This window comes from Echiichthys vipera, assembly GCF_963691815.1.
Source record: "Echiichthys vipera genome assembly, chromosome: 11".
NCBI classification, from domain to species: domain Eukaryota; kingdom Metazoa; phylum Chordata; class Actinopteri; order Perciformes; family Trachinidae; genus Echiichthys; species Echiichthys vipera.
The window spans coordinates 27033597-27058757 of NC_139836.1; the positions used below are offsets into that span (position 1 = coordinate 27033597).

At 42.8% G+C, this 25161-nt stretch overlaps 1 protein-coding gene across 1 annotated transcript; it reads right to left on the bottom strand.

The window, feature by feature from the left end:
- Positions 1–9682: 9682 nt before the first annotated feature.
- On the bottom strand, positions 9683–23750 carry galm (galactose mutarotase). Its single transcript, XM_083923447.1, has 9 exons — positions 23646–23750; positions 22883–23076; positions 22037–22191; positions 19069–19182; positions 18706–18798; positions 18530–18611; positions 13093–13243; positions 12693–12867; positions 9683–10037 (listed from the first exon to the last, which is right to left on the bottom strand). The coding sequence occupies exons 2-9, from the start codon at positions 23067–23069 to the stop codon at positions 9960–9962; spliced, it is 1035 nt and encodes a 344-aa protein (XP_083779573.1). The 5' UTR covers positions 23070–23076; positions 23646–23750; the 3' UTR covers positions 9683–9959.
- Between the last annotated feature and the right edge of the window lie 1411 nt (positions 23751–25161).

Genomic DNA, 25161 nt, shown 5'->3' on the forward strand with positions numbered 1-25161 from the left:
ATCAAATTTAAAATAGTAATATATTCAGATCAAAAGAACTGTAATAATGTGCAAAGGACAGATTGTTTATGATTGAGTCCGTATTACAGAGAGGGGGTGACACACTCTCCTAGGGGTGCGTTGTATAGTTTAATTCTTCATTCTTAATATGGCGCCCCTCGCGGCGAACGTGTTTGCGTCGTCTCCCCGGCAACTACTTTGTTTTATTTATATTACAGTTTGGATTTGCACCCTAGATTTTAAGTTTGCCAATGCTGCAGTTAGATACAGCAGAGATGCACTTTTGGAGATTGGTTTAGCTCACCATGAGCTCACTTTCAGCTTGACGGACTTTAACTTTCTGTTACGCCGAAACCCCACTAACCACAACCAGGAAGGCCCAACAGCACCGGCAGTGGGTGACCAGCGCAGCCGATGGAGAGAGCGGACAAGGCGGCCATGCTCTTATTTTCGCGGAAACCTGGCTTTCGGACAGCATCCCAGACTCTGCCATTCATCTTACAACGCACTCCGTCCACCGCGGAGAGCGTACAGTGGCTTCGGAAAGGAAGAGAGGCGGCGCCGTGTGTCTAAACAACAGTTGGTGCTCGGACGCACAGGTGGTTGAAAGACACTGCTCGTCTGATATCAAACTTTTAATGGTGAAATGCAGACCATTCTATCTGCCTAGGGAGTTCAGTGCTGTGTTTTTGCTGAGTGTTTACATCCCGCCGCTGGCGGACTCCGCCACGGCACTGAGGCTGCTGCATGACATCATCAACAAATACGAGACCACACACCCGGACGCAGTGTTCGTTGCTGCCGGCGATTTCAAACCACCGCAACCTCAAGAGTGTTCTCCCCAAATACCATCAACAAGTGAACTTTCCGACGAGGGAGAACAACACTCTGGACCAGGTCTACTGCAACATAAAGGGAGCCTACAAGGCTGTGCCTTGGCCTCACTTTGGTCAGTCCGACCACATCTCAGCTTTCCTCTACCCTGCATACAGACAACGCCTCAAGCAAGCCCCCCCAGTAAGTACTACTGTTAAAGTGTGGAATGAAGAAACTGAACTGGTGCTTCAGGACTGCTTGTGTAGTACAAATTGGGACATTTTTAAAGCTGCTGCTACAGGGGCTGACTGTATTGTGGACTTGCAGTAATATGCCTCCAGTGTCACATGCTACATCAGTACATGTGAAAAAAACATTATACCCAAACCAAAAGCCCTGGATCAACTGTGAAGTTCGGTCCATGCTACGTGCACGCTCCGCTTCATTTGCCTCAGGCAGTGCTGAGGACTACAAAAAGGCCAGATATGACCTGCGTAGGTCCATCAGAGATACAGAATGAAGCTGGAGGGTTTCTACTCCACCACAGATTCCCGTCGCATGTGGCAAGGACTGCAGCACATCACTGACTACCAGCAGGGGAGCAGATGGGCCACAACCAGCCAACCCCTTACTACCAGTTGAGCTTAATGAGTTCTATGCCCGCTTCGAGGCCCTCAACACCAACCAACAGAGAGGACCACTGTCTACGGAGCGTGCACAAGACTCACCACTCACCGTGACAACAGCTGAGGTGCCCACAGCTCTGAGGAGAGTAAATCCACGGAAAGCAGCCGGCCCAGACAACATCTCCGGGCGTGCCCTCAGGGTCTGTTCATGGGAACTGGCTGATGTGCTTGCTGATACCTACAACCTGTCACTAGCACAAGCTGTTGTTCCTGTCTGCTTCAAATCCACCACCATCGTTCCCCTCCCAAAGAAAATCATTGTGACCTGCCTGAATGACTAGCACAAGCTGTTGTTCCTGTCTGCTTCAAATCCACCACCATCGTTCCCCTCCCAAAGAAAATCATTGTGACCTGCCTGAATGACTATCGTCCCATTGCACTCACCCCTATAGTGATGAAGTGTTTCGAGAGGATAGTCATGACACACATCAAAAAGAACATCCCGGACACCTTGGACCCTTTACAGTTTGCGTACTGTCAGAACCGGTCCACAGATGATGCCATCAACACAGTAATTCACACCACCCTCACTCACCTAGAGGCCAAGGATACATACGTCAGACTGCTTTTCATAGACTACAGCTCAGCGTTTAACATGGTCATTCCCCATAAACTCTCTACTAAGCTCCTCACTCTTGATGTGACACTTGGCCTCTGTAACTGGGTGCTGAGCTTCCACAATGACAGACCCCAGTCAGTCAGAGTCAACAACTGCACATCTCAAACAAGAACTGAAATCATAGGGACCCCGCAGGGCTGTACACCCTCTTCACCTACGATTGTGTGGCCACCCAGGACAACAACAGTATCGTAAAGTTTGCGGACGATACTACAGTCATCGGACTGATTACTGGTGGGTCGGAGACGGCGTATAGGAGAGGTGGCAGAACTTGTGGCCTGTTGTCAAGACAATAATCTCTCCCTGAATGCAGAAAAGACCAAGGAGATGATCATTGACCCGAGAAGGAGGACAATGCAGCACATACCACTGTGCATAGGTGAGACAGAAGTGGACAGGGTGAAAACCTTCAAATTCCTCGGAACTTACATCAGCGAGGACCTCACTTGGTCTCACAACGCACAGCAGAGGATTAAAAAAGCCCAGCAGCGACTGTACTTCCTGAGAAAGCTGAGAAAATTTGGCATGTCATCCAAAATCCTCAGCAACTTCTACAGGTGTATGGTCAAGAGCATCCTCACCAGCTCCATCACAGTCTGGTATGGAAACTGCACTGCCCAAGACAGGAAGGCCCTCCAGCGGGTGGTCAAAACTGCACAATCTACATCTACTCCACCAGGGCAACCAGAAGAGCCCACAACATCATCAAAGACAGCACCCACCCACAGCACAGACTCTTCACGCTGCTGCCATCAGGCAGACGCTACAGGAGTCTGAGATCCAGAACCACAAGGATGACAAACAGTTTTTATCCACAGGCCATCAGGCTGGTGAACAGCTCCCTCATCAAGACCCCCCCTTCCTTACATCCCTGAACTGATTTACACACACACACACACACACACACACACACACACACACACACACACACACACACACACACGAGATAATAAGAATTCCATTGTGCAGTGTGACATCCGTCTTAACTGAACATATGACAATAAACATCTTGAATCTTGAATCTTGACTCTTAATGACCACAGGCAGGAAAGATTTCCTGTGGCACTCTGTGGTGCATCTGGGTGCGAGGAGTCTCCTGCTGAAGGTGCTCCTCTGCTGGGCCAGTGTGTCCTAGAGAGGGTGGGCAACATGGTCCAGGATAGACCGGAGCCTGGACAGCATCCTCCTCTCTGCCACGGTCGTCAGGGTGTCCTGCTCCTCCCCCACGACATCACCGGCCCTCCTGATCACTTTGTTCAGTCTGTTGATGTCTGCGACCTTCAGCATGTGACAGTGAAGAAGATCACACTGGCCACAACAGACTCATAAAACATCCTCAGCATCGTCCGGCAGATGTCAAAGGACCTCAGCCTCCTCAGGAAGAAGAGACGGCTTTGGCCCTTTTTGTAGACAGCCTCTGCGTTTCTAGTCCAGATCAACTTATTGTTGAAGTACACCCCCAGGTACTTCTACTCCTCTACAGTGTCCACAGGGACCCCCTGGATGGAGACAGAAAATTTAAGACCAAAAGGCTGGCCTCATGCAAAGTTGCATGCTGCCTGTTACTGCTCCAGCCTCTGAGTTCACTTTTTTAAACTTTCTTCAGTTTTATTCTCTTTTGTTCGTTCTGTTTCTTCACCCTAACTTCTGTTAAGTTCTGCCCTTTACAACTTTACTTTAGATTGTTTTCGTGTTTCTTTCATGCTGTTTTTATCAATGCCGCTTCCACCAGGACACGCTGCCTTTGTTTACTCCAGAGAACAGCTGATCGCGCTAATGCCGACTGGCATAGCAGCCAGACCAGCGGATATTCCACCTGAACTCTGGAGAAAAACACACCAGGGACGCAGAGGTGGAAAGCAACGTCGGGGCAATAGAGGAGGGTCGAGATGGGACGGGCTTATGGAGAGAAGAATATTTAAGCCATGTCTCCCCTCTGTTGTGATGGGAAATGTACGGTCTCTCTACAACAAAATGGATGAACTAACAGCACCAATGTGGAGCCACCGGGGTACCATGAGTGCAGTCTGATGTGTTTCATGGAGACATGGCTGCACAGGGACATGACGGACCAGAATGTCTCTGTGTATGGCTTCCACACCATTCAGGCTGACCGGGATTGCGGTCCAGGAAGAGGAAAGGAGGGTGGCTTGCTGTTCTAGTAAACAGCAGATGACGTAATCCTGGTCATATCACCCTTAAAGAACAGCTCTGTACCCCGGATGTTGAACTGCTGGCTGTTGGACTCCGTCCATACCATCAGCCTAGAGAGATCCTGCATGTCATCACTGTTGACACGCAATGAACTGAAACTATTTTTCAATTGGTTTGTTACTTGCTTTACTTGGCTTGTAGTACTAGGTTTGAACGGGTGTTCTTTATTTCGATTCCTGTCTGACTGTAAGACTGGAAAGCAGCACTCAGAGTTGAGAAGTGGAGGGAAAGCTCAATGACGTGACGTCACATAGGCGACACGTAATGTACTCATTCTCATTAGGCTTTTTCCAGGGCCTTTCACCGAACAGTCTTACAATAAACTGTCAAACTCTTAACGTGAAAAATGATTCTTAATTCCACAAACATCATATGTGTGACTGTGACCAGAAAAGATTGTTTCATTTCAATAGACAACAATGTCAATTTCTCAGGAGCTGAGGTCCCATGGGGTCTATCGAAAGCCGTATTACGGGATCATTATATATGATGTTGCTTATAAGCAATAAATTAATTTGAAAGTAATGTATGAATACATTTATGGAGTTAATTAATTAATGTTGACAGTATGCTGACACAAATTATTCGATTACCATATTTGCTAGCAGGTTCGCATGCTATCTACACGTATGCTTATTATGCTAACACAACAAGGACTACAGATCTATAGGGCATGGGTTAACACCTCCAGTGTGATCTATTCATTGGAGATGGTACTTTGTAATGTAACAAATAAACAGTTGAGTTTGAACATGAATATATTGCTTCATGTACAGTATTACATGATTCATGCACTGACCCACTCTCTTTCTGCTCAAAGCAGGTTTTCCCTCCCACTCACCAGCTCACCGTATCAGCTTCCTGTTCAGTTGGAGTCTCTCTCTCTCTTCAACATTTGTTTTTAAGGCACATGTCGTTCTTAGATACACCTACATTTCTGGCACTTATTATTATTTTAGAAAATAGTTGTTCAAAGTGGGGCCTGCTAGCCAATGGCAGCCCTCAGAAACTTAGCTACTGCATCAAATTGTACAAGCCCCCCTTGCAAGCGTCAGGTTAGGAATGACAGCTTGTAGAAAGCTACTGGTTGCATGGCAACTAGTGGCACTTTGAAGTGTCGCAGACATGTTGTTTCTGTCATCAATGCTAGAGCTGTTACCTAAAGTTTGCAATTTTGGTTGGAAACTGCAGTTTAAAGTGGAAGTGAGATGGGAATGCCAACACAGAAAACATGCTGTATGGAGAAGGGCTGAACAGTTCCAATGTGGCTTATGGGACCAAAACTCAGTCTTCAGAAATTTTGTGAAAAAAAGTGAAGCTTATACAGGCACACATGTGGTATCCCACAAAATTGCATCATAAGTCCTGAACCTGTGTGGCCCTATACTGTATCATATGCTGGAGCCCCCCTCTTCTAGATTGAAGTAAAGTATAACGGCACTGTAAATCAATAATCATGTATTATTAAAGTTGTACTTGAAAGATTTACTAAGATTTGAGATATGTCATTTCTAGCGGCCTCTGTGGCAGTAAGATGTAACTGCAGTTGAGCCTGTTCTTTCAGAGCCTCCATCTGGTCATGTTCACGGTCACTATGTGTGTTGACAATTGTAATTTTTTTGCTCTTTTGTGAACTTTATTGAAAAGCATTCACCTCTCTACTTAAGGCCCGTTACCCTCTTACATCAATACACACAAACATGTTCCTATTATACTTCCCAAGAGGGAATTCCCGATAACAAGTGAACGCAGCATAGCCGTTGGTGACGATCTGGGCTGTCTCCACAGACACGGATATTGGAATACATGGCAAAAAAGGCAAGTAGAAGTGCTTTCATTAGTGGGTCATATGCAGAGGCGGATTAATGCACAGGCTGGCCTAGGCTGCAGCACATGTACAGGGGCCCTGGATTGGCCAGACTATTTTAAAATGTTTTAATTTACTACACTGGGAAAAAAAAACTTGCCTCCTATAGGGGCCCTTAGAAACATTGACTTTGATTGGTATAGGTACACATTGACCCAATCAGCAGAGCACAAAAAAGAAAAGCACAACGACTGAAAGAACACGGGGCCAAGATCTACTGAAGCAAATTCAAGGTTGCGGACTCTTCTTCTGTTCTACTGGGTTTTTTTTCTGATAAAGCATGATTAATAATGTGGGGGCCAAAACAAATAGTAGCCTAAGGGGCTACCTATTTAGTCCGCCACTGGTCATATGATCAATCACCATTGTTTTAACTATTATATGATAGATATTAACTTAAAAGGCAATTAGATAGATGGAAATCTTGCAGAGTAAAACTTCAAGACTTTCAGCAGTTGAACAGTAAGGAGCAGATGCAAGGTTCTCTACACAGAACATACGGCATTTCAAGCATAATGTATTTATATTTATTCAGCTAGCACTAAGACCAATGTTCATATTTTAAACTAAAGTAAAGTAAATGGTGGTAGAACTGATTTCACGGGTGAAGAAATGAAATCCTTCGAGTTCATGGTTGGAAATAAAGCTGCTAAAGTTAACTACATGGGAGGAATCTGAGCCCTCACTCCTCGCTGCGTGAAATGTAGCTGCAGTTTTACGATGCTGAGTGTGAAGGCTGACTCACACTCACACATGGAGATGAGTTTTCTGTTCTCTTATCTAGCTCTGGTGCAGTGAGGCTCTCTCAATTTCTGTCACGTTTAATGAAATCTTAGCTGTTAAGAGCCTCTTTGAGTGATGGATTAGAGGTTGCCATAGCAACACAACATGTTCCCTCACATACAGTGTAAAGTTATATAACACAAATAATGCATGCATAGCTTCAGTCTGACTGCTCTCTAAACCTTAAATGAAGAATTTGGGGGGGGGGGGGGGACCCTATTTCCCATGTAATTCTGTAGAAGTCACTAATGGCAACATCTTTTTAGAAAAATATGTCCAGTATTGAGTGGAGCACTGCAGCTTGGCCGCTGTGAACCTGGGCTGCAATGTGTCCGCTCTGTGGAAACATGGGGGCCTCCCACACCAAGAGGAATCATGGTCCATGGCTGCAGGGAGTGCCGCAACAAAAAAAAACCGAGGGAACAAAACAGTCAAAACAGTGAAATAAAAGGTATAGAAGCTAAAAACTGAGGGAATAAAAAAAGTCAAAACAGTAAAATAAAAGGTATAGAAGCTAATAATTTAAAAAAATATAAGCGTAAAAGGAATGAGAAAGAAATGAAAAAGCTCAGTTAAATCCTGATTAAAAAGGTGGGTCTTAAGCCTCTATTTAAAAACATCCCAGATTTTTTTTTAAATCCTGTAACTTTGTTAAAAGTTTCTCTCTCTGGCCTTCAGGACCAATGACTAAAACCTCTGTTTTATCCTGGTTAAGCTGCAGGAAGTTTGCTGCCATCCATGACTTGATGTCTATGCAGTTAAAAAGGGCATCAATTGGCCCTGTGTCATCAGGGCCAATTGATGAATAACTATGAAAGCTGAGGCCGTGCCTCCTGATGATGTCACCAAGGGGAAGCATGTAAAGATTCAAAAGAGCTGGACCTAAAATCGACCCTTGGGGAACCCCACACTTTATCTTATGGGTTCCTGAGGAACATGTATCCATACTTACAAAGAAACTTGGATCAGTAAGGTTGGATGTTGACCAATTAAAAGCAGTTCCAGGGAGGCCGACCAGGTTCCTCAGTCTATTTAATAAAATGTGATGGTCTACTGTATCGAAGGTGGCGGTTAGATCCAGCAGTACCAACACTGTGAGTTTACGATTATCTAAATTACACCTGATGTCATTTAACATTTTGAAAAGTGCTGTCTCTGTACTGTGGTTCATCCTAAAACCAGACTGATTAAAAACGTTTTTTCCTAAAATCTTACTACTTAAAAATGGTAAGTTGGATACAGGCCTGTAGTTATTTAAAACATTGGGGTCTAAATCACTCTTCTTCAGAAAGGGCTTCACCACCGCCGTTTTAAAGGAGGTTTTTCACCAGATACAACAGCTGTTCCTCAGACAAACCAGAGAGTAATTTAAAAAATGGTGTGGGAATTGGATCTCAAAGGCAGGTTTTGGGCTTCACCTGGGAGAAAACTCGACCAAGTGTCCAGGCATCAACCAGGGCAAAACTCTCCAGTGTTTCCTCTGGCAAAAGCAATGATCCAGGTGTTCAAAGATGTCATTCTGAATTGGTCTGCAAAGTCCTCACAAAGGTTGTTACCTGTTTTTTGAAGGATTTTTTAAAATGTGTGTTAGTAAAAAGATCAATTGTGGAAATTCTGAGTCTGGGGTTATTTTTATGGTCATTGATTGGTTTTAGGAAGTGGGAGACTTAAAACTTCATAGTGAACTTTTAACTTTGATTTTCTCCATCTCCTCTCAGCACTCCTGTAATCCCTTTTGAGTTTTTTTTAACTTCCTCAGTTCTCCATGTAGGTCTCGTTTTAACTGTTTTCATAAAAAGTGGAGCCACTGAGTCCAGCGTTGTCTTTATTTTATTGTTCAGGTTGTCATTGATAAAATCGCAGGTTACTGGTAAACCTTCGGCAGAAGTGCTCTGTAAGATCTGGATAAAAATTTGTAGCCACTTCAGAAGTTAGGTAGCGTTTCCTCACTGTTCTCACAGGGGCCTCGTGCTGATTAAAACTGGTCTCACAGGGGCCTCGCGCTGATTAAAACTGGTGATTGTAAAAAACACATGTTGCTTAAAATCAAGGCTGTGAAAAAGGTTTAAAAAGTCTCTGGACATTGAGTCTGACATGTCCACATGTAGATTAAAACACCACTTATTAAAATTCAATTAAAAGTGGTGTGAATAATTGATAGAAACTCAAAAAAAGCCGAATATCCCGGGAGACCTTCTTCACTCCTTGCTTTTATATCCCACGGCAGAGTAAAACATTATTTGACCTGCATCAGTAGTTACACACCAAAGTATGGCAGGAGAACAGCAACTTCTCCATCTTTCCATTATCCAGTTAGACCTTTCTGATAACAATCTGAGCCAATCAGTGGAAAAAAAACAATACTTTTAGTGGACATATATTGTTGGTGTGCAGGTGCCCCATTTGATTACATTACAGCCCGGTTCAAAGCAGCTATGCTGCAGCACTCACACTCAATACTGGACCGATTTAAATAAAAAAAGTTGTTGCCATTAGTCACTTACACAGAAATGCATGGGGACATAGGATCCAGGTTAAAAATACAGAAATCCCCTTTAATTCTGCATGACTAGAACAGATGGACTATAACCAATAAATGAACAGGGATCAATCTGATGCTGAAAAGAACACATGCAACAAATGACATTGAGCAGCGAGTGAGTAAGATCTTTATGAATGTTTAATGTAATAATGGCATGGCACAGGATCATGAATCACATTAAAACCAACAGAGTTTGGTGTCACGCCTGACACGTACAGGCTGGAATTACTCTGCCAGCAAAAATGATCATGATAACACATTAAAAAAATCGACATCAAATGACATAGTTCCACAGATGGGTAGGCACTGGCTGCTGAACACTGGGGCTTAACATTATATTGTGAGAAATTGTGTGTACAATTTATTAATGGACATCCTTTAGTAGCACAGTACCTATTCTTCTTCTCTGTCCTACTGTTGGAGGAAGTCACATCAGACAGTGGTGAAGGTGAAACGAGTGACATGGTGGTAGTCCTCACCAGGACGCAGAAGACAGTCAGGAAATGAAGCCTGAAGACACACGCACACACATCGTTTCCATCATTTTATTGGAGATGACATTGACTTACATTCATTTCGCGGGGGGCTGGAGGCGGGGTCCATCAAACTCTTTCTTTTGAGAAAGAATGGGGTGCAGCTGTATCACTGATCAGCTGATCACCGTAGATCCAAACCCATTCAGAGTGATACGTCACCTCCGGAGTCCTGTAAATCCCTGTCAGGCCTTTTTTGTCATGGAAACACTGCGAGTGAACGGCCATTTGAGAGTCATTTGCCCTGAAACTCTCAGAGGGTCCACTTTATAGGGTAATGGAAACCCGACTACTGCTAACCACCACACCACATATTTGCCTTTAGCTTGGTCAGGACCCTTCAGAGTCACTTTTTAATGCTCTTGGATTCTTGTTGTGAATTCAAACAAAACTAAGGTTACATGATTAGATTTAGGAAAAGATGCTGCTTTTGGTTAAAATTCTAACATTTGTGGCGTTCCTGAAAGCTGTAGCCGTTAACCTTCTCTGAAGAAAATGTCTTTATTCATATTTGCTGAAACTGTCACTACATCCTGACAACAAAATGAGCCAAATGATTACTGTTTATCTATAAAACGAAAAGGTTTGTAAGCAAGCTGAGCCAAACGTAAGCCCCCCACCAACCAACATGCGGACAAACGTTCAAATTTTACAGCTAAACGGAACGCTAAAATATGTTTCTGCTAACACTTAACATGTGAAACAGACAATACAGTAACGGAATATTGATTCATATTTGATTCATGCCTCAGAGTTCCACAGTTTGATTAGAGTTAATGAGCGGTTATTGACTTAACATGATTCTGACACAGCTGAATGAACATGCAACATGACTGCTCTGCGGCAGATATCGGAAAGTACAAATAGAGAAACTAAACCTCAAACCGCAGCGATTCAGTTAGAAGCTATTTAAGTCCTGAGAGCTGAACACAGACACAAAAATATATTTCTCTCTGCAAGAGGAGGTAGAGTTGCCATACTGCCTCCTGCCTATGGTAGCAAGAACAACTGATAACGCTCATTCAGTCTGGGCGTAAGAACCACTTCGTGCCTTATCCTGACCTTTGCTCTGAAAAAATGACATTGTTCTGCAGCCGAGAGGCGTGTTCATGGGTTTCAGGCATGTCAACATGTCACAGGAGTCACAGGATTCTGCTTTCTGATTCTACCCAGAGGGGAACCCTTAGAGACTTCTAGGACTTCAGAGAAGGCCCATCATATCAGCATTTTAAATGTCATTTTACATTTATTTCAATCAATAATATAATCTCTTTCTAATTTAAGCACTTTCTATCACGTTTGCTTCAGAAATTACAGTGTAAGTGTCCTAAAACCTTGAAAGTAGAGTTATCCAATCAGATTTTGTTGTTGTTGTTGTCTCTAGGCAGAAAAAAAGGTTCCGGCTCTCTGCTCACTCAGTGGTTAGGACTTCATGAAGTCCAGAGCTGTGTTACTGTAGTAAGTGATTAATCAGTCAGTCAGATTTTGGTATTGTAGGGGACGGGACTAAAGACATCTCTCTAGGACTTCCAGAAGTCCAGAAGGCCTCTGACATGTAGACGCGTCAGTGTCTGAGCTGCAGCTTTTCTCCTTGGATGAATCATCAGCGGGGGCTAATGGTGGATTTCCTCGCCTGACTACCCTAACAAAGTCAGCCCATCGTCACAAGGATTCTGCTGAACACAGGGACACTAGGTGAGAATAAAACCATTTGGGGATGTCAGAGTAGACCTTCAGCTGAATGAGCAACATCAGGCAGAATTGTGGAGTAAGATGTAGCATATTTTGCATATGATGTTGTAGCCACTTATACAGCTCAGGCCATAGGCATTGTGAAGGTTGATTTTATTGTTGTTTCTATTCTAAGTATGGAGAAAGACATCCAATGGATTTTAGATTTGGGGATTTTAGTGCAGTTTGAGGCAATGTGTTGCTGGCGATGATCGATGATTGATGATGTGTCTCTGTGACTGCATGCGCCCACGCTGTGTCTGTGCCAGTGTGCACCGTGTGTCGAAGTGTTTTACCTTGTGGTGATGACGATGAAAGTGTGTGTGTGTGTGTGTGTGTGTGTCTTTAAAAAATATCCAAAAAACATGACTTTGATGTTGAAGGCCAAGAGCCAGACCCCACGGTTCGCTGCTGATACTACCCACTAGCTGTGGTCATTCCGGACCCACTTTGCTACAGAATCAAACGGCCGCAGTATGCTGTAGACATTGAATAGAAGCTCGCCACAGGCCACTCTTCACCAATGCTTGTTTTCTTCACCCTCAAATGTAATATTTTATTGTCCACAAATAATGTCTATCTATGTCACAAATAAGTTTCTGTGAAAACCAATCTGATCTATTCTTGCAAACTAATTAAACTTTCGTGATCGAAACACATCACCTGTACCAAGGTACCACTTTCTAACAAGGCATCCTTTATACAGTCATAACTAATGGCTTTATCAGTGGTCAATACATTATTTACTAATGCTTTTAGTGTATAATTACATCATAAGTGAAGTCACATTTACAAATAAAATAACAGTTTCAAACTTTTCAATAATTTAAAGCCAACAATAGTTGGTTTTAACAGCAGATCCCTCCATACGTCATATATGCATGAGTCATCATCATCATACCTGGTTGACGGCATCAGGCCAATTCTGTGTCTCCAGACAGAAGGAGCTGTGCTTCCCGTACCTGACCCCGCCCTTTCCTGTCATAGAGCCATCCAGGAAGTTGGCAGTGTAGAACTGGACTCCTGGTTGGCTGGTAGAAACCACCAGGACCCGCCCACTGGCTGGGTGACACACTCTGAGGTGAGGAAAGAAGATATCCTGCTAGACTTTGTGCAAAAAATCTATTGACTAGGTATGTTAAACCAGAAACACATCGTTATCTTTTCATAATAAGTTTGAAATTCTATAACACACTTGCACATTTCTACACATGGTTATCTCCATTAGACATATCATTCAAAAGTAAAAAAACCTGTGTGTGTGTGTGTGTGTGTGTGTGTGTGTGTTTTCTGCAGCCAACCTGGCAGCATGTCTCTCTGTCCAGGTGTCACCGGGTGATGACAGACAGAAATTATGGTCGAAGCCTGGACCTGGAACTTCTTTCAGCTGAGGACCAATCAGAACCGGCTCTCTGAGGTCAAAGGGCGTGCCATCCACTCGTCTGATCTCTCCTGCGGACAGATAAGGTTATTGATTGGTGAGCACACTGGAGACAGAAAGCTTTATTTGAACCAAAACCACTATCTTTTCCTAAACTTAACCATTAGGTTTTGTTCCCTAAACCCGAGAGAAAGCCCCGTAGGCCAACCTCTCCTGTGTGGCATCAGTGATTGTGTAGCAGTGATGATGACACAGTCCGTTCTCTGAAACATGGTGAAGTGATCCATGTGAGGAATCTCAGCGAAATCACCATGGGACTTCACGGGTCAACAGTTAGTAGCAGTGTTGCTTTGGTTTGAAAGGAACCCCCCTGAGGGTCATGTGTGCACTGATTGGTAAACCGAGCAAAACTTTTAGGGCAAATCTTGAAGTGCGGCTTCTGGATTATTTTAGAAACACAGACTTTCAGAAATGTAATGCAGCCTGCAGTTGCCATAGCAGGTAAATGACAGCACAAACGGATACTGTCTAATATCTTGTTTACAGACTACAAACAAGTGAGCCACTGCACTGGGGTATCCTCTTTGATTGTTTAAGCAGCCCTATTATGTTTTTCCTTATTCTCTGTCATATATAAATTAGATAATGTTACAAAGGCAGATGCTCATATTAGTGGCCCTAATACATTGTGGTTTTAGTTTTTATTCTTGCCCTAGTTTGTGGTTATATTAGCAGTTCTTGCTGTGTTTAGTTCATTAATGGTATACTGTATACTGACTTTACTGGAGGCTTTGTTGTGTCTGCTGTATTGCTGTGTACCAAATTGTGCACTGCAGTGAGTGAACTGACATCCGTGCACTGTGTGCCCTCTGTACTGACACGATCAGTGCACTCAGTTCCCCCAGTGAGTGCTGTCTCAAATCACACACTGCCCTCCCTGCACTTAGCGGAAAAGACAACCGTATTTCTTCTTCTGTTTATTTTTCCAAAAGCTTTTCCAACAACTCTTCTGACTCAGCACAGCTGCAAAAAATCCTTGTGATCCTCTTTTTACATTTATAAAGTGAATCTAGTTGTTGCTGCTCCATTGCACTGTTGTTCCGCGTGTTCATGGATCCACACAAACTAAATGCAGTACACTGCATTTTACTGCCTTCAGGGGTGAACGCACTTCCAACCTCAAAAAAGCCAGTTTGAGGGTGAAGTGCGCATATAAGAGGGGGGATGCACATAAGTTCTCCCCCTGGATCTACACCCATGGCTGACCAGTCTTGTTCTTATTGGGCCCTTAGGGGGCTTTTCTTTCTAACACAGATACTGTGATATAGATAAAGAGTCAGCTCCTCTCTCTCCTGGGGAAACCAAAGCTAATTGCAGAGTAATGAGTATGTTTGTCTGACAGAGCATGAAGGAACACTCTCCCACAAGTGTTCATGCTTCCACACTATTGTATTACAATGGCAAAAACACCATAATTAAAGTTTATACTTCAACCACATGGATTCATCAGGGTAGATTCATGCAGAGTAAATGAGGACTAAACTAACAGTTATCTCGAACAGAAACACAAAGGCAGAGCAGAAAGACTGCAGCACAGAGAACACAAAGATGGTCTGCTGTGTGTGGAGCGGAAAAACAAAAGACCGCAGTTGTAGGAGGAAAGGAAAGACGAAGAGGAGCAGCCTGCTGTAGCTGGTCACCAGCTAGCAGCTGTGTCACAAATGAAGTTCTTGCTGTGGAGCTGGTGACCAGCTTCCAATGTTGTGGGTAAGTAAGAGTACTCAGATTACTTTTTTAATGTAACAAGCAATGTGACACAATGCGCACACAGCCCAATTGTGATGTGTTGTGATAACCACCAGATAAACATTTAATAACCACGATTTCACATTATAGCCACCACTGACTTCCCTGTGTGACATTTAACCCACAGTTTAGCGCACTTACCAAACTCTGTGCACCCATATACAGTTGTGTTTCAGCACTATAATGTAAAACACTCTTGTTTTCATGTTTCAATATTAACACATTCTGATTAACACATTTTATAGCAGCAAAATAGTTGATAGAACATACAGTATACTATTTGACTATTTCATGATACCCTTTCTAAAATAGTCACTTTTTTTTTGTTTACAGTCTGGAATACCAAGTCGGACCGCTTCCAGTCTAGTCTCACTGACAAGTGCTACAAGGTTGCGTATCTGTCAGCGAGAGCCATCAATGCCTCTTCCATGCTAATGGCTTACCAAGCTAAGCTAGAAGAAGACATGACTGCCAAACCAGATACCTCCTTGTGGGAAAACATCTGCATCATAATGGACCACGTCCTATGTCTCCACAAATTGTCCATACTAGCTACGGGAAGAGTCACGGGCCTCATGGTTCTTCAGGAGAGGGCACGCTGGCTCGGGCTCACAAACCTAACAACCAAGGAGAAGGAGGAGCTCCACGACACACCGCTTGCCCCTCAATGTCTCTTCGGTGCAGCCATCACCTCCATGCAGAAGAGACGTGACGACAAAAAGTGGGAGGATGAGGCGCTGAAACTTTGCATGCGGAGGAGGGCTCAACCCGCTGTCCCTCCGGGGACTCTATGGGCTTGGCCCGTGAGTGGTTCAACCTGAATACAGCAGGACGTCCCCTTGGTGTTATTGACACTATTGAGTGTGCCAGAGCCTCATCAACTAGGACATTCTATGGGCATAAGTGGCGTATGTTTGAGACCTGGTGCTGTTCCTTTTCAGTGTCCTGTGGCAGTGATTCTGTCATTCTTACAGGACCTTATTGAGAAGGGTAAGACTTTCTCTACTGTCAAGGTGTACTTGGCAGCCATTTCAGCCTGCTATGTCTGTTTTGACGGAAAGACAGTGGGTCAGCACCCTTTAGTGTGTCAATTTATAAAGGGAACGCGCCGTACACTGCCTACATCTAGGCTGCGGGCTCCATCATGGGATCTTCCCACAGTGCTAGGCGTCTCTCCTGCCCCCCGTTTAAACCCATAGAGCAAGTGGAATTGAAAATTTTGTCCCTGAAGTCAGCATAGTGCTTGCTTTCGCCTCGGCCAAGCGTATAGGTGAGATTCATGCCCTCTCTGTGCACCAGGCATGTATACATTTTTCACCTGGGAATACTGGGGTCAGTATGCAGCCTAACCCAGCCTTTATCCCAAAGGTTTTGGGCCCGTGCTCCCCTATAGAATGGGCTGCTTTCTATCCCCTGCGTTTCTCCTCTAAGGAGCATCAGCGTTTGCATAACCTGTGTCCAGTTTGTGCACTGCGAACCTACATTGACAGGACCCAGAGTTTTAGACAGGGCAACCAGATATTTGTGTCCTGGGCGAAACATGTTGGGAAGCCTGTATCCAAACAGCATCTTTCTCACTGGATTGTAGGGGCTATTGCTCTTGCTCACCAGGGACTCACTAGAAACCTCTTGGGCTCTTTTTAAGGGAATACCCATTCAAGAGGTGTGTGCAGCAGCATGCTGGGCCTCGTCCCACACATTTGCAAGGTTTTATAAGTTGGATGTCACAGCACCAACTCTAGCGCATATGGTCCTGAGTGCAGACTCTTCTTAGAGCATAGATCCTACCCAGTGAGTCTTCTTGTCTTCTTTACAGACATGTCTGGCAATTCGGGAGTCAGTATTTTCCCCATAGTGAGACACGAAACCAATGCTATGTAAGAGAACTTAAGGTTATGGATATAACCCCAGTTCTCTCATTAGCATGAGTGTCTCACCAGACCACCCTCCTTGCTAGAGAAGCGAGGAAGAGGTAAGCTGTTTTGAATGTGACTGCCGCTATGCCTGTTATATAGGGGGAGGGTCCCTTCTTCTCCTGACATATAGGGGGCTGGCATAATGTTATTGTGCTTCTGATGAGGTCAGGCAGGAGGTATCCCCCATAGTGAGACACTCACTCATGCCAATCACTCGTGGATGGCAGCATATGTTCCTCCAAAACCTCTATAAACCTATCAGCATTAATAGGGCCTTCACAGATGTGCAAGTTACCCATAATCCCTTGGGCACTAACATCCCCCCCATCCCAACAAAGATGCTGATTTTGGAAATTTGCACTGATCACGATCAATTTTCGTATTTGGCACAGAGGACACGACGTCCATGACTTCCAAAAACAACTGTAAATGTGGACTCTTCAGACCACAGCACACCTTTCCACTCTGTGTCAGTCCATCTCCGATGAGCTCGGGCCCAGAGAAGCTGGTGGTGTTTCTGGGCGTTGTTGGCTTTCACTTTGCATGGTAGAGTTTTAACTTGATCTTGTAGATGTAGTGATGAACTGTGTTAACTGACAATGGTTTTCTGAAGTGTTCCTGAACCCTCGTGGTAATATCCTTTACAGAATGATGTCAGTTTTTAATGCAGTCGTCTGAGGGATCCAAGGTCACAGTCATTTAGTGTTGGTTTTCAGCTTTGCTGCTTACGAGCAGAGATTTCTCCAGATTCTCTGAATCTTTTGATGATGTTATGGACTGTAGATGATGAAATCGTTGAGAAACGTTGTTCTTAAACTGTTGGACTATTTGCGCACACAGTTGTTCACAAAGTGGTGAACCTCGCCCGTCCTCGCTCGTGAACGACTGAGTCTTTCAGGGATGCTCCTTTTCTACCCAATCATGACGCTCACTTGTTTTCAATGAACCTGTTCACCTGTGGAAAGTTCCAAACAGGTGATTTTGGAGCAATCCTCAACTTTCAAAGACTTTTGTTGCTCTTGTCCCAGCTGTTTTGGAACGTGTTGAAGGCATCAAATTCAATATGAGTGAATATTAGCAAAAAACAATAAAGTTCATCAGTTTAATGTAATACTCCATAAGGTTTTCATCTATTTGTCTGTTAAGTTTCTCTCCATCACAGAGTGAGTTAAAACAATGGTGATTGATCATATGACCAACTAATGAAAGCACTTGTTGCCTCTCTGCCGTGTATTCCAGTCTGAGTGTCTGTGGAGACATTCCACGGTTGGTCTGCCAACAGTTATGCTGCGTTCACTTGTAATCGGAAATTGGAAACTTCCAACTTGAGTCAGGCTTGTAGTAAGGACAGAAGTGTAATAGTGCATGTGTGAACGAGTGTATGTGTGTGGATTTAAGAGGGGAACATATAGGGGACAACACAAATAGTGACTGTGAACATGCCAAGATGGAGGCTCTCACTGTAGTGTATTCAGCTGAAGGTTGAATGGGATTTGCAAACCATTGTATTGTTTTTATTCATGTTTTACACAACAACTTCATTGGAATTGTGGTGGTGGTTTATGCATTTAAAGGCAAAACAAAAGCTCTTAATTTAAAGAAATATTTTGTCATTGCTGGGTTCATTCAGTTTACCTGTGGGGATCGATGTGTCATCCACAGGCAGGTAGGACTGAGCACTGATGGAGACCTGATGATCGTAGATATCTGCTGCACCCTGCCCACGCACACACACACACACTTACATCTCCTTCGTTCTACATAAAAGATGATCAGAATAAATGCTGAGTTGGATGATCATGTGTCCTTACCTGTCCATTCAGGTTGAAGTAAGAGTGGTTGGTGAGGTTGATGGGGGTGGTTTTAGTAGACCGGGCTTGGTATTCAACAGTTAGTGTTTCCCCCTGAACACACAACTCAAATCTTACTGTGAACAATTGATTCACATGTCTGGGCTGCAAAACTGTGGATTTTAACCACAGAGTCTATGTGGCATTCTGCGATGCCTGTAAGATTATATGACAAATCTTGCTCTTACTCAACATCTTTTTCATTCATAGTTGCCTAGTGTTACCAAAAGTTGATTCATTTTCAGATTAAATAGAATCATTCATTAGGCAAAAGTTTCAAACCTCAGATGATGAATAAAAAATGCTTCATGCAGGTGTGTTTACCTGCAGGGTGTAGGAGACCTGAACCTGAACCTCTCCAGGATAACCCTGGTCTCCATCTGGACTGGTATGACTGAGCTGTACACCACCTTCCACTGCTGTAGCAAGCCAGATAGCCTGAAGAGAGAAACATGTATACGCTATGATATATATGCATATAGCAGTCTTTCAAAAGTTACGGTCGGAAGCCTAAATGGGTGGCAGAGCCATTTTTATTGGGTCGCTGATAAGCAGAGGAAAATGCAAAACAATGCTTTGATGCGTGTATTCATTTAAAGAGGAGTGTTTGGTCTTGTTAAGCTTAGATGCTGTGTGGCATGGCTGTTTACTTGCCTTTCTCTCTCTGCACACCAAACTTCACCTGAAAAATGAATGAACCACTCCGAAGAGGAAACTGAATACAGACCTGATCCAGAAACACTGTTCTTAAACTGTTGGACTATATTTGCTCACACAGTTGTTCACAAAGTGGTGAACCTCGGCCCATCCTTGCTCGTGAACGACTGAGTCTTTCAGGGATGCTCCTTTTCTACCCAATCATGACGCTCACTCACTCAACTTTGGAACGTGTTGCAGGCATCAAGTTCAAAATGAGGGAATATTTGTTTTTCTGTTAACAGTTTAACTTGATTTTCTCCTAATTGTTTGAAAGACTTGCTTTGATTAGTATCTTTGTTTATTTGCTGTAAAATTATCACTATTTTCTGTTGAATAATAGTGTGATTGAGAGGCCTCCTGAGTTTGGTATAACTTAATGTGCAAAAGACATTAAGCTTGTCATTATGTCTATGACTTCATAAGGGAAATGTTCTGGTAAAATGTTTTAAGATAGTATAATCAATCAGGATATTGGACTATTACTTTACTCTATAGAGACATAGACAATGCAGTCGTTTCAACATCCATAAACAAAAAATGACTTATTTGAAATGGCTTTTAATTACATTAGACAAGTCTTCCTAAGAATGTTTTAAATAAGACTTTTTTTCCCATTCATTTTATTAAAATGTCCTGCACGTTTTTTTTTTTTTTAATTATGCTACGATTTAATTTTAATAAGCTAACTTCTCACATTGTTATTGAGTCTTTGCTATGCGGCTAACACGGATTAGCTCGGGGCAGTGAGTTGAACACAAGATGTCTCATGGCTTATTTGATGAGTGTATTCGTCTAAAAAGAGCCTGGGATGATTTTACACGTATTTCATTTTAAAAGAAGAGGTGAGTGGTTACCATAACACAGTCCCAACTGTTTTCAAACGTGTTGCTGCAATCAAATTTTAAATATATATATTTATATATTTATATACATTTTTCAAAAACCATGACATTTTTCTGTTTCAGTGCTTGAAATGTTGCCTTTGTGCTGTTTTCATTTATATATTTTACACAGCGCCCCAACTCTTTTGGAAACAGGGTTGTGATAATCATAGGTCAGGATAATTCAATTAAAACAAAATTGAATTCAATAAAACACCCATATATCAAACAGCCTCGGTCCATTTTCCCATTCAATAATTCACCATTGTAGAAATAGTGGTGTTATTTTGATCTTAGAAAAATGTGTTGAATCAAAAGTTGAATCTGGCTTTTATCATCTCAGAAATACTGGATGACACTTTATCTCTCCACCAAAAATCTGGAAACTCTTATCCACGCCTTCATAACCGGCCGATGACATTACTGCAGCTCCTTTCTCTCTGGCATCAGTAAAAAAAGATCTCTCCCCCACCTCCAGCTCGTCCAAAACTCTGCTGCCAGGATTTGACTCAGGCTGGAAATACGACCACATAATTCCGATCCTGGCTTCCTTACATTGGCTACCTGTTGTTTTTAGAATGGATGTGAAATTTTATTGACAACTGACAGAGCCCCGAACCACCTCTAATTGTCATGTCCCGTCCCGCACCCTGAGATACACAGCTGCGTTGCTCCTGGTTGTTCCAAGGTCGAGATTTAAACTCAAAGGCGATAGAGCCTTGTGGCCAGGGCTGCTAGACTCTGGAAAGACCTTTAAAAAAAACACTATTTTCAAATTGCTATTGGTATCTTATGGCATCTAAGCATGCTTTATTCTGTGTTTCATTCAGCTCGAGTTTCCTGCATTTAGTTTATTGCACTCTCTTTGTGTTTGAATGTATTCTGTTTTTATTTCAGAGCACTTGTGTTGTGTTCTAAAAGGTGCTATCAATATTTTTGATTATATTTTTAGTATTTCTGGTGACTCTGATGATGACTTTCCCCCCAGCATCAACATCGTCACATCTCCGGTGAATGTGTCCACATCTTCTGGATGATTCGGCCCTCTCCGGTTCCCAGATGATGAATCTCATGACGTCAATGATCCTACTCCTCTAGTGCCAGCACAAGGTTGACGTTTGAGGTTTGGAGTGAAATATCTCAACAGCTGTCGGATGGATTGCTCAAAGCACTGTTCTTCCTAAATACAGCCTCACAGAACTGCTAGGATAGCTGAGTGACTGAATAAATCACTAAATCACTAATTTGATAAACTAAACCTGAATTGGATTATTGTCTATGTGCTCTTGTTTCACACAGTAAGAAGGGCTGTGACTGACTGTAAAGCAAAAGTCAATGTGAATTTACACCACGCTCTGGTTCTTTGGGCAGATGAGAACACTAGTGGCAACATGTCCTAGCACAGAGAGAGTGATCAACCTGATTACGGATCACGGTATCATGGGTAACAAAATGACCTGTCCGGGCGGATTTCACTTACTGTATTTCTTTATGGTCTCTTACTGGTATGAAAACAACTGACGGACAATTAAAAGCAAACAAACAGGTACAGCTCCTTAAAACCCTCATGTATCTGCACCGGGCGGTGAATCTGGGTGGTGATGTGTAACAAGTACTAAGAGGGAACACATATGGTATTTAACCGCTGAGGTCTGCAGAAATGGCTAAAAGCTTTCTACAGACTCACACAACCACATATCCACTCATTTTACCTTATTGAAGCCCCGCAGCCCTCCGTGCAGAGCATTAGGTCCATTATTGATATCTAGCCTGTACTCTTTTCCCTCCAGGACAAAGCGCCCCAGTGCGATCCTGTTGGCCACGCGGCCCACCGTAGCTCCCAGGTACCGCTTATCTGACACGTAACCTGACAATACAACACAACACAACACAACACGTTACTCTTCTTCACCCTCACTTACTGTTGTTTTATCAAATGCAAATTGATGTAGTATTACTATAAATAGCATATTCATTAACATGTTTCAACTGGGGCTAAATAAAAACTGGTAACTACCTCAATCTATTTAAAGGTTGAATATGTAGAATCTTTATTAAAAGCTGCATTTAAAAAAAGAATACACCCACAGGGCATTTGAGGGGTACAGAATGAAGTACTGCTTTTCCATAAAAAATATATTCAGTCTGAATTTTTAAAATTTGTTTGATGGGTTTGACAACGACTTTCTGTCTCGTTCTGTTTCCATTGTAGCAGCCAATAGCGTTGTTGCTACAGAAACAAGGAATCATTCTGAGTTGAGAGCTAGCTAATGGATTACACAACTAATGTTAAATACTGTTGTCAAATTCATTGATTATTCCAAATTAATCATTAACCTGTTTGATTCATGCCTGACATGGAGCAGGCTGATCCCTGACACACTCAAACCTGGCAACCCTGGGATTATTTTTTGTTGTTGCGACTACGATCTTGAGACACTTGATGGTGCTGTTCTGCTCATTCTACATATTCTACTATGTAACGGTCCCTTTTAACAGACTGAATCTTTTAATGTGCCTGACCAGAAAACATAACTTTCAATCGATTTTCTTCCTACCTTCCAGGTCATCGTAGCCCAGGACTACATCTTCCATCTGACCATCCTTCCCTCTGCTACACACAGACCTGATGATGGCGCCCAGGCTGAGAACCTCCACCCGCACCTGGGAGGACTGGAGGGTCCACCGGTCCACAGGGCCCAGACCGACCACCTCTCCCCACTGCTGATGGCTCACCTGAGTCATCTTGGACCTGGCAACAACCCCACCAGGACATCATGATGCCATCCTTCAGCTTAAGTTAGAGCTGCATCAGCCAGCATGGTTATCACAACATCTGTCATTTTTAGGTTAGGTTACAGTACAGCCTATTTACAAGGCCTTGCTCGGGCTACTGCCTTCACACATCTGTAATTGAATCACACAGAGGGGTCGGTTCTTATGGTTTGGTTTGGCTTTTGTCTGCTCCTTCTACCTGGAACATGCTGTAAAAAGACTGGAAATGAACTGAATTGATATCTTTGAATGCTTTTTTTTAAAACTGTGTAACTTTTGCTGCCTCTTGGCCAGGACTCCCTCAAGAAAGAGGTTTTTAATCTCAATGAGGCTTTCCTGGTAAAATAAAGGTAAAAAGACTCTTTGGGGGCTGTAAACATGTCTGTGTTTGTTGTTATGTGTCAGTCTACAACAGACACAACATCAGAGTCAAAATGCCTTTGACAGGAAAACACAGTTATACACACACACACACACACACACACACACTTTGGTATGTTAGCTGCTGGCTATGTGGTAAACGTATCGACAACACCTGCCTCTCACCTCAACAAAGTTTAGCTCATCAAGTCATTTGGACTTGGGACCGGATGTTTACATCAGGCTTCCTCCTCCTTCTTCTTCTTCTGCTGCTGCTTCTGCTGCTGCTTCTTCTTCTTCGTGTTTACTGGTGGAACGCAAACCACCGTAAAATGGGCCTACTGCCACCTACTGGATGTATGTGTACATTCATGTCCATGAGGGAAGTAGACAAGAGGATGTTTCCAGGATTTGTGCGCCTTGGTCAAACCAGCCCCCACGTCGTTTTGCAGTTCATATAGTAGAGACATTACGGTAAGAGCCCAAAGAGCTGATTTCAAAATAAAAGCTACGTTCTAGTGAATTTTACATTCGTTAAATAAGTAAGTCAGTGAGTCTGTCCGCCAGTAATGAATATACTCAAAGACAATTAAGAAAAACAAAGTATTAATAATACTAAACAATGTATGACAATCATAAATGAATGATAGGCTATAAGAAATACCACTTGCACAATGTCTTTCAGAGAAAATTCCAATTTTGTGAAGATTGGTCAAAATGAACAATGAAGAGCACAAAAAGGTGGTCTACAGCTCCCCAACCTTTTTCATTATTATTTATCATTTGGTAGTCAGCAACTATATGTTTATTTTATCCTGGTGCAATTAAAGACTGGAAAAGCATCGAGGAGAATATGTTACAAAGCTTAAGTATTGACTCAGGAAGTCTATACTGTATGGAAACATTACCTAAGGTACTGACTGGAACTCCCACTGAAGTGTCATTTAACATTTTAAAGTCATGTGCAACGGTTTTAAGGATTGATACAGATTCCTCAATCAATCAGCCAATATGGCAAAACCCAAATATCACAGCGAACATATTGGAAAATGTGAAGGAAAATGGAGTAGCTAGGCGTTGTCATATATTTTCTAATAATAATTGCAATTGTTTTCAAAACTTTGATGAGTTAATCACAGATTAAAATATTCCAAAGAGTGAGTAATTTAACTATATTACCTTACGGCACTATACTGAAAAATGTGTGTCGCTAGATAAGCTGAGAATATGCGTGCACACATTTAAAAAAGTTCTTTACTGTCATAACTTACAAAATAAAAATGCAGTTAAATGATGGTATTCAACTCTGAATGAAAGCATTGGTGATCAATTTGATGTCTGTGCAAAACAATGGGCCAGAGATCTGCATAAATGAGAGGAAGAGCTGTCCTGGAACGATCTGTGGAAAAATTGGAAGGGACAGCAAGTGTGCTATTTGTTTGTCTACTTGTGATTTGTTTTCGTTTTGTCATTTTTTCTCTTTATAGTACTATCATTTGGAATATGTTTGTGTGGGTATGTATGTATCTGTGTTAATACAAATAAACAAATAAATAAATAAAAACAATGAAGAACACAATTACATTTCCCAAAGCACAATCTGTTTTCAAAATGAAAATTAAGATTAGATAAAAGGATATTCCCTGTTGCCACACTTGTGAATGGTGACAGACCATTCCATGTCATTCATATGATATCGCAA

What these genes read in the sequence shown, in the direction of transcription:
- galm (XM_083923447.1), bottom strand. Translation starts at nt 23,069, where the DNA reads ATGACTCAGGTGAGCCATCAGCAGTGGGGAGAGGTGGTCGGTCTGGGC. An exon ending in GGGCTACGATGACCTGGAAG is followed by an intron (nt 22,192 to 22,882) that starts GTAGGAAGAAAA and finishes TTGTATTGTCAG; the next exon opens with GTTACGTGTCAGATAAGCGG. An exon ending in AGGTCTCCTACACCCTGCAG is followed by an intron (nt 18,799 to 19,068) that starts GTAAACACACCT and finishes TTGTGTGTTCAG; the next exon opens with GGGGAAACACTAACTGTTGA.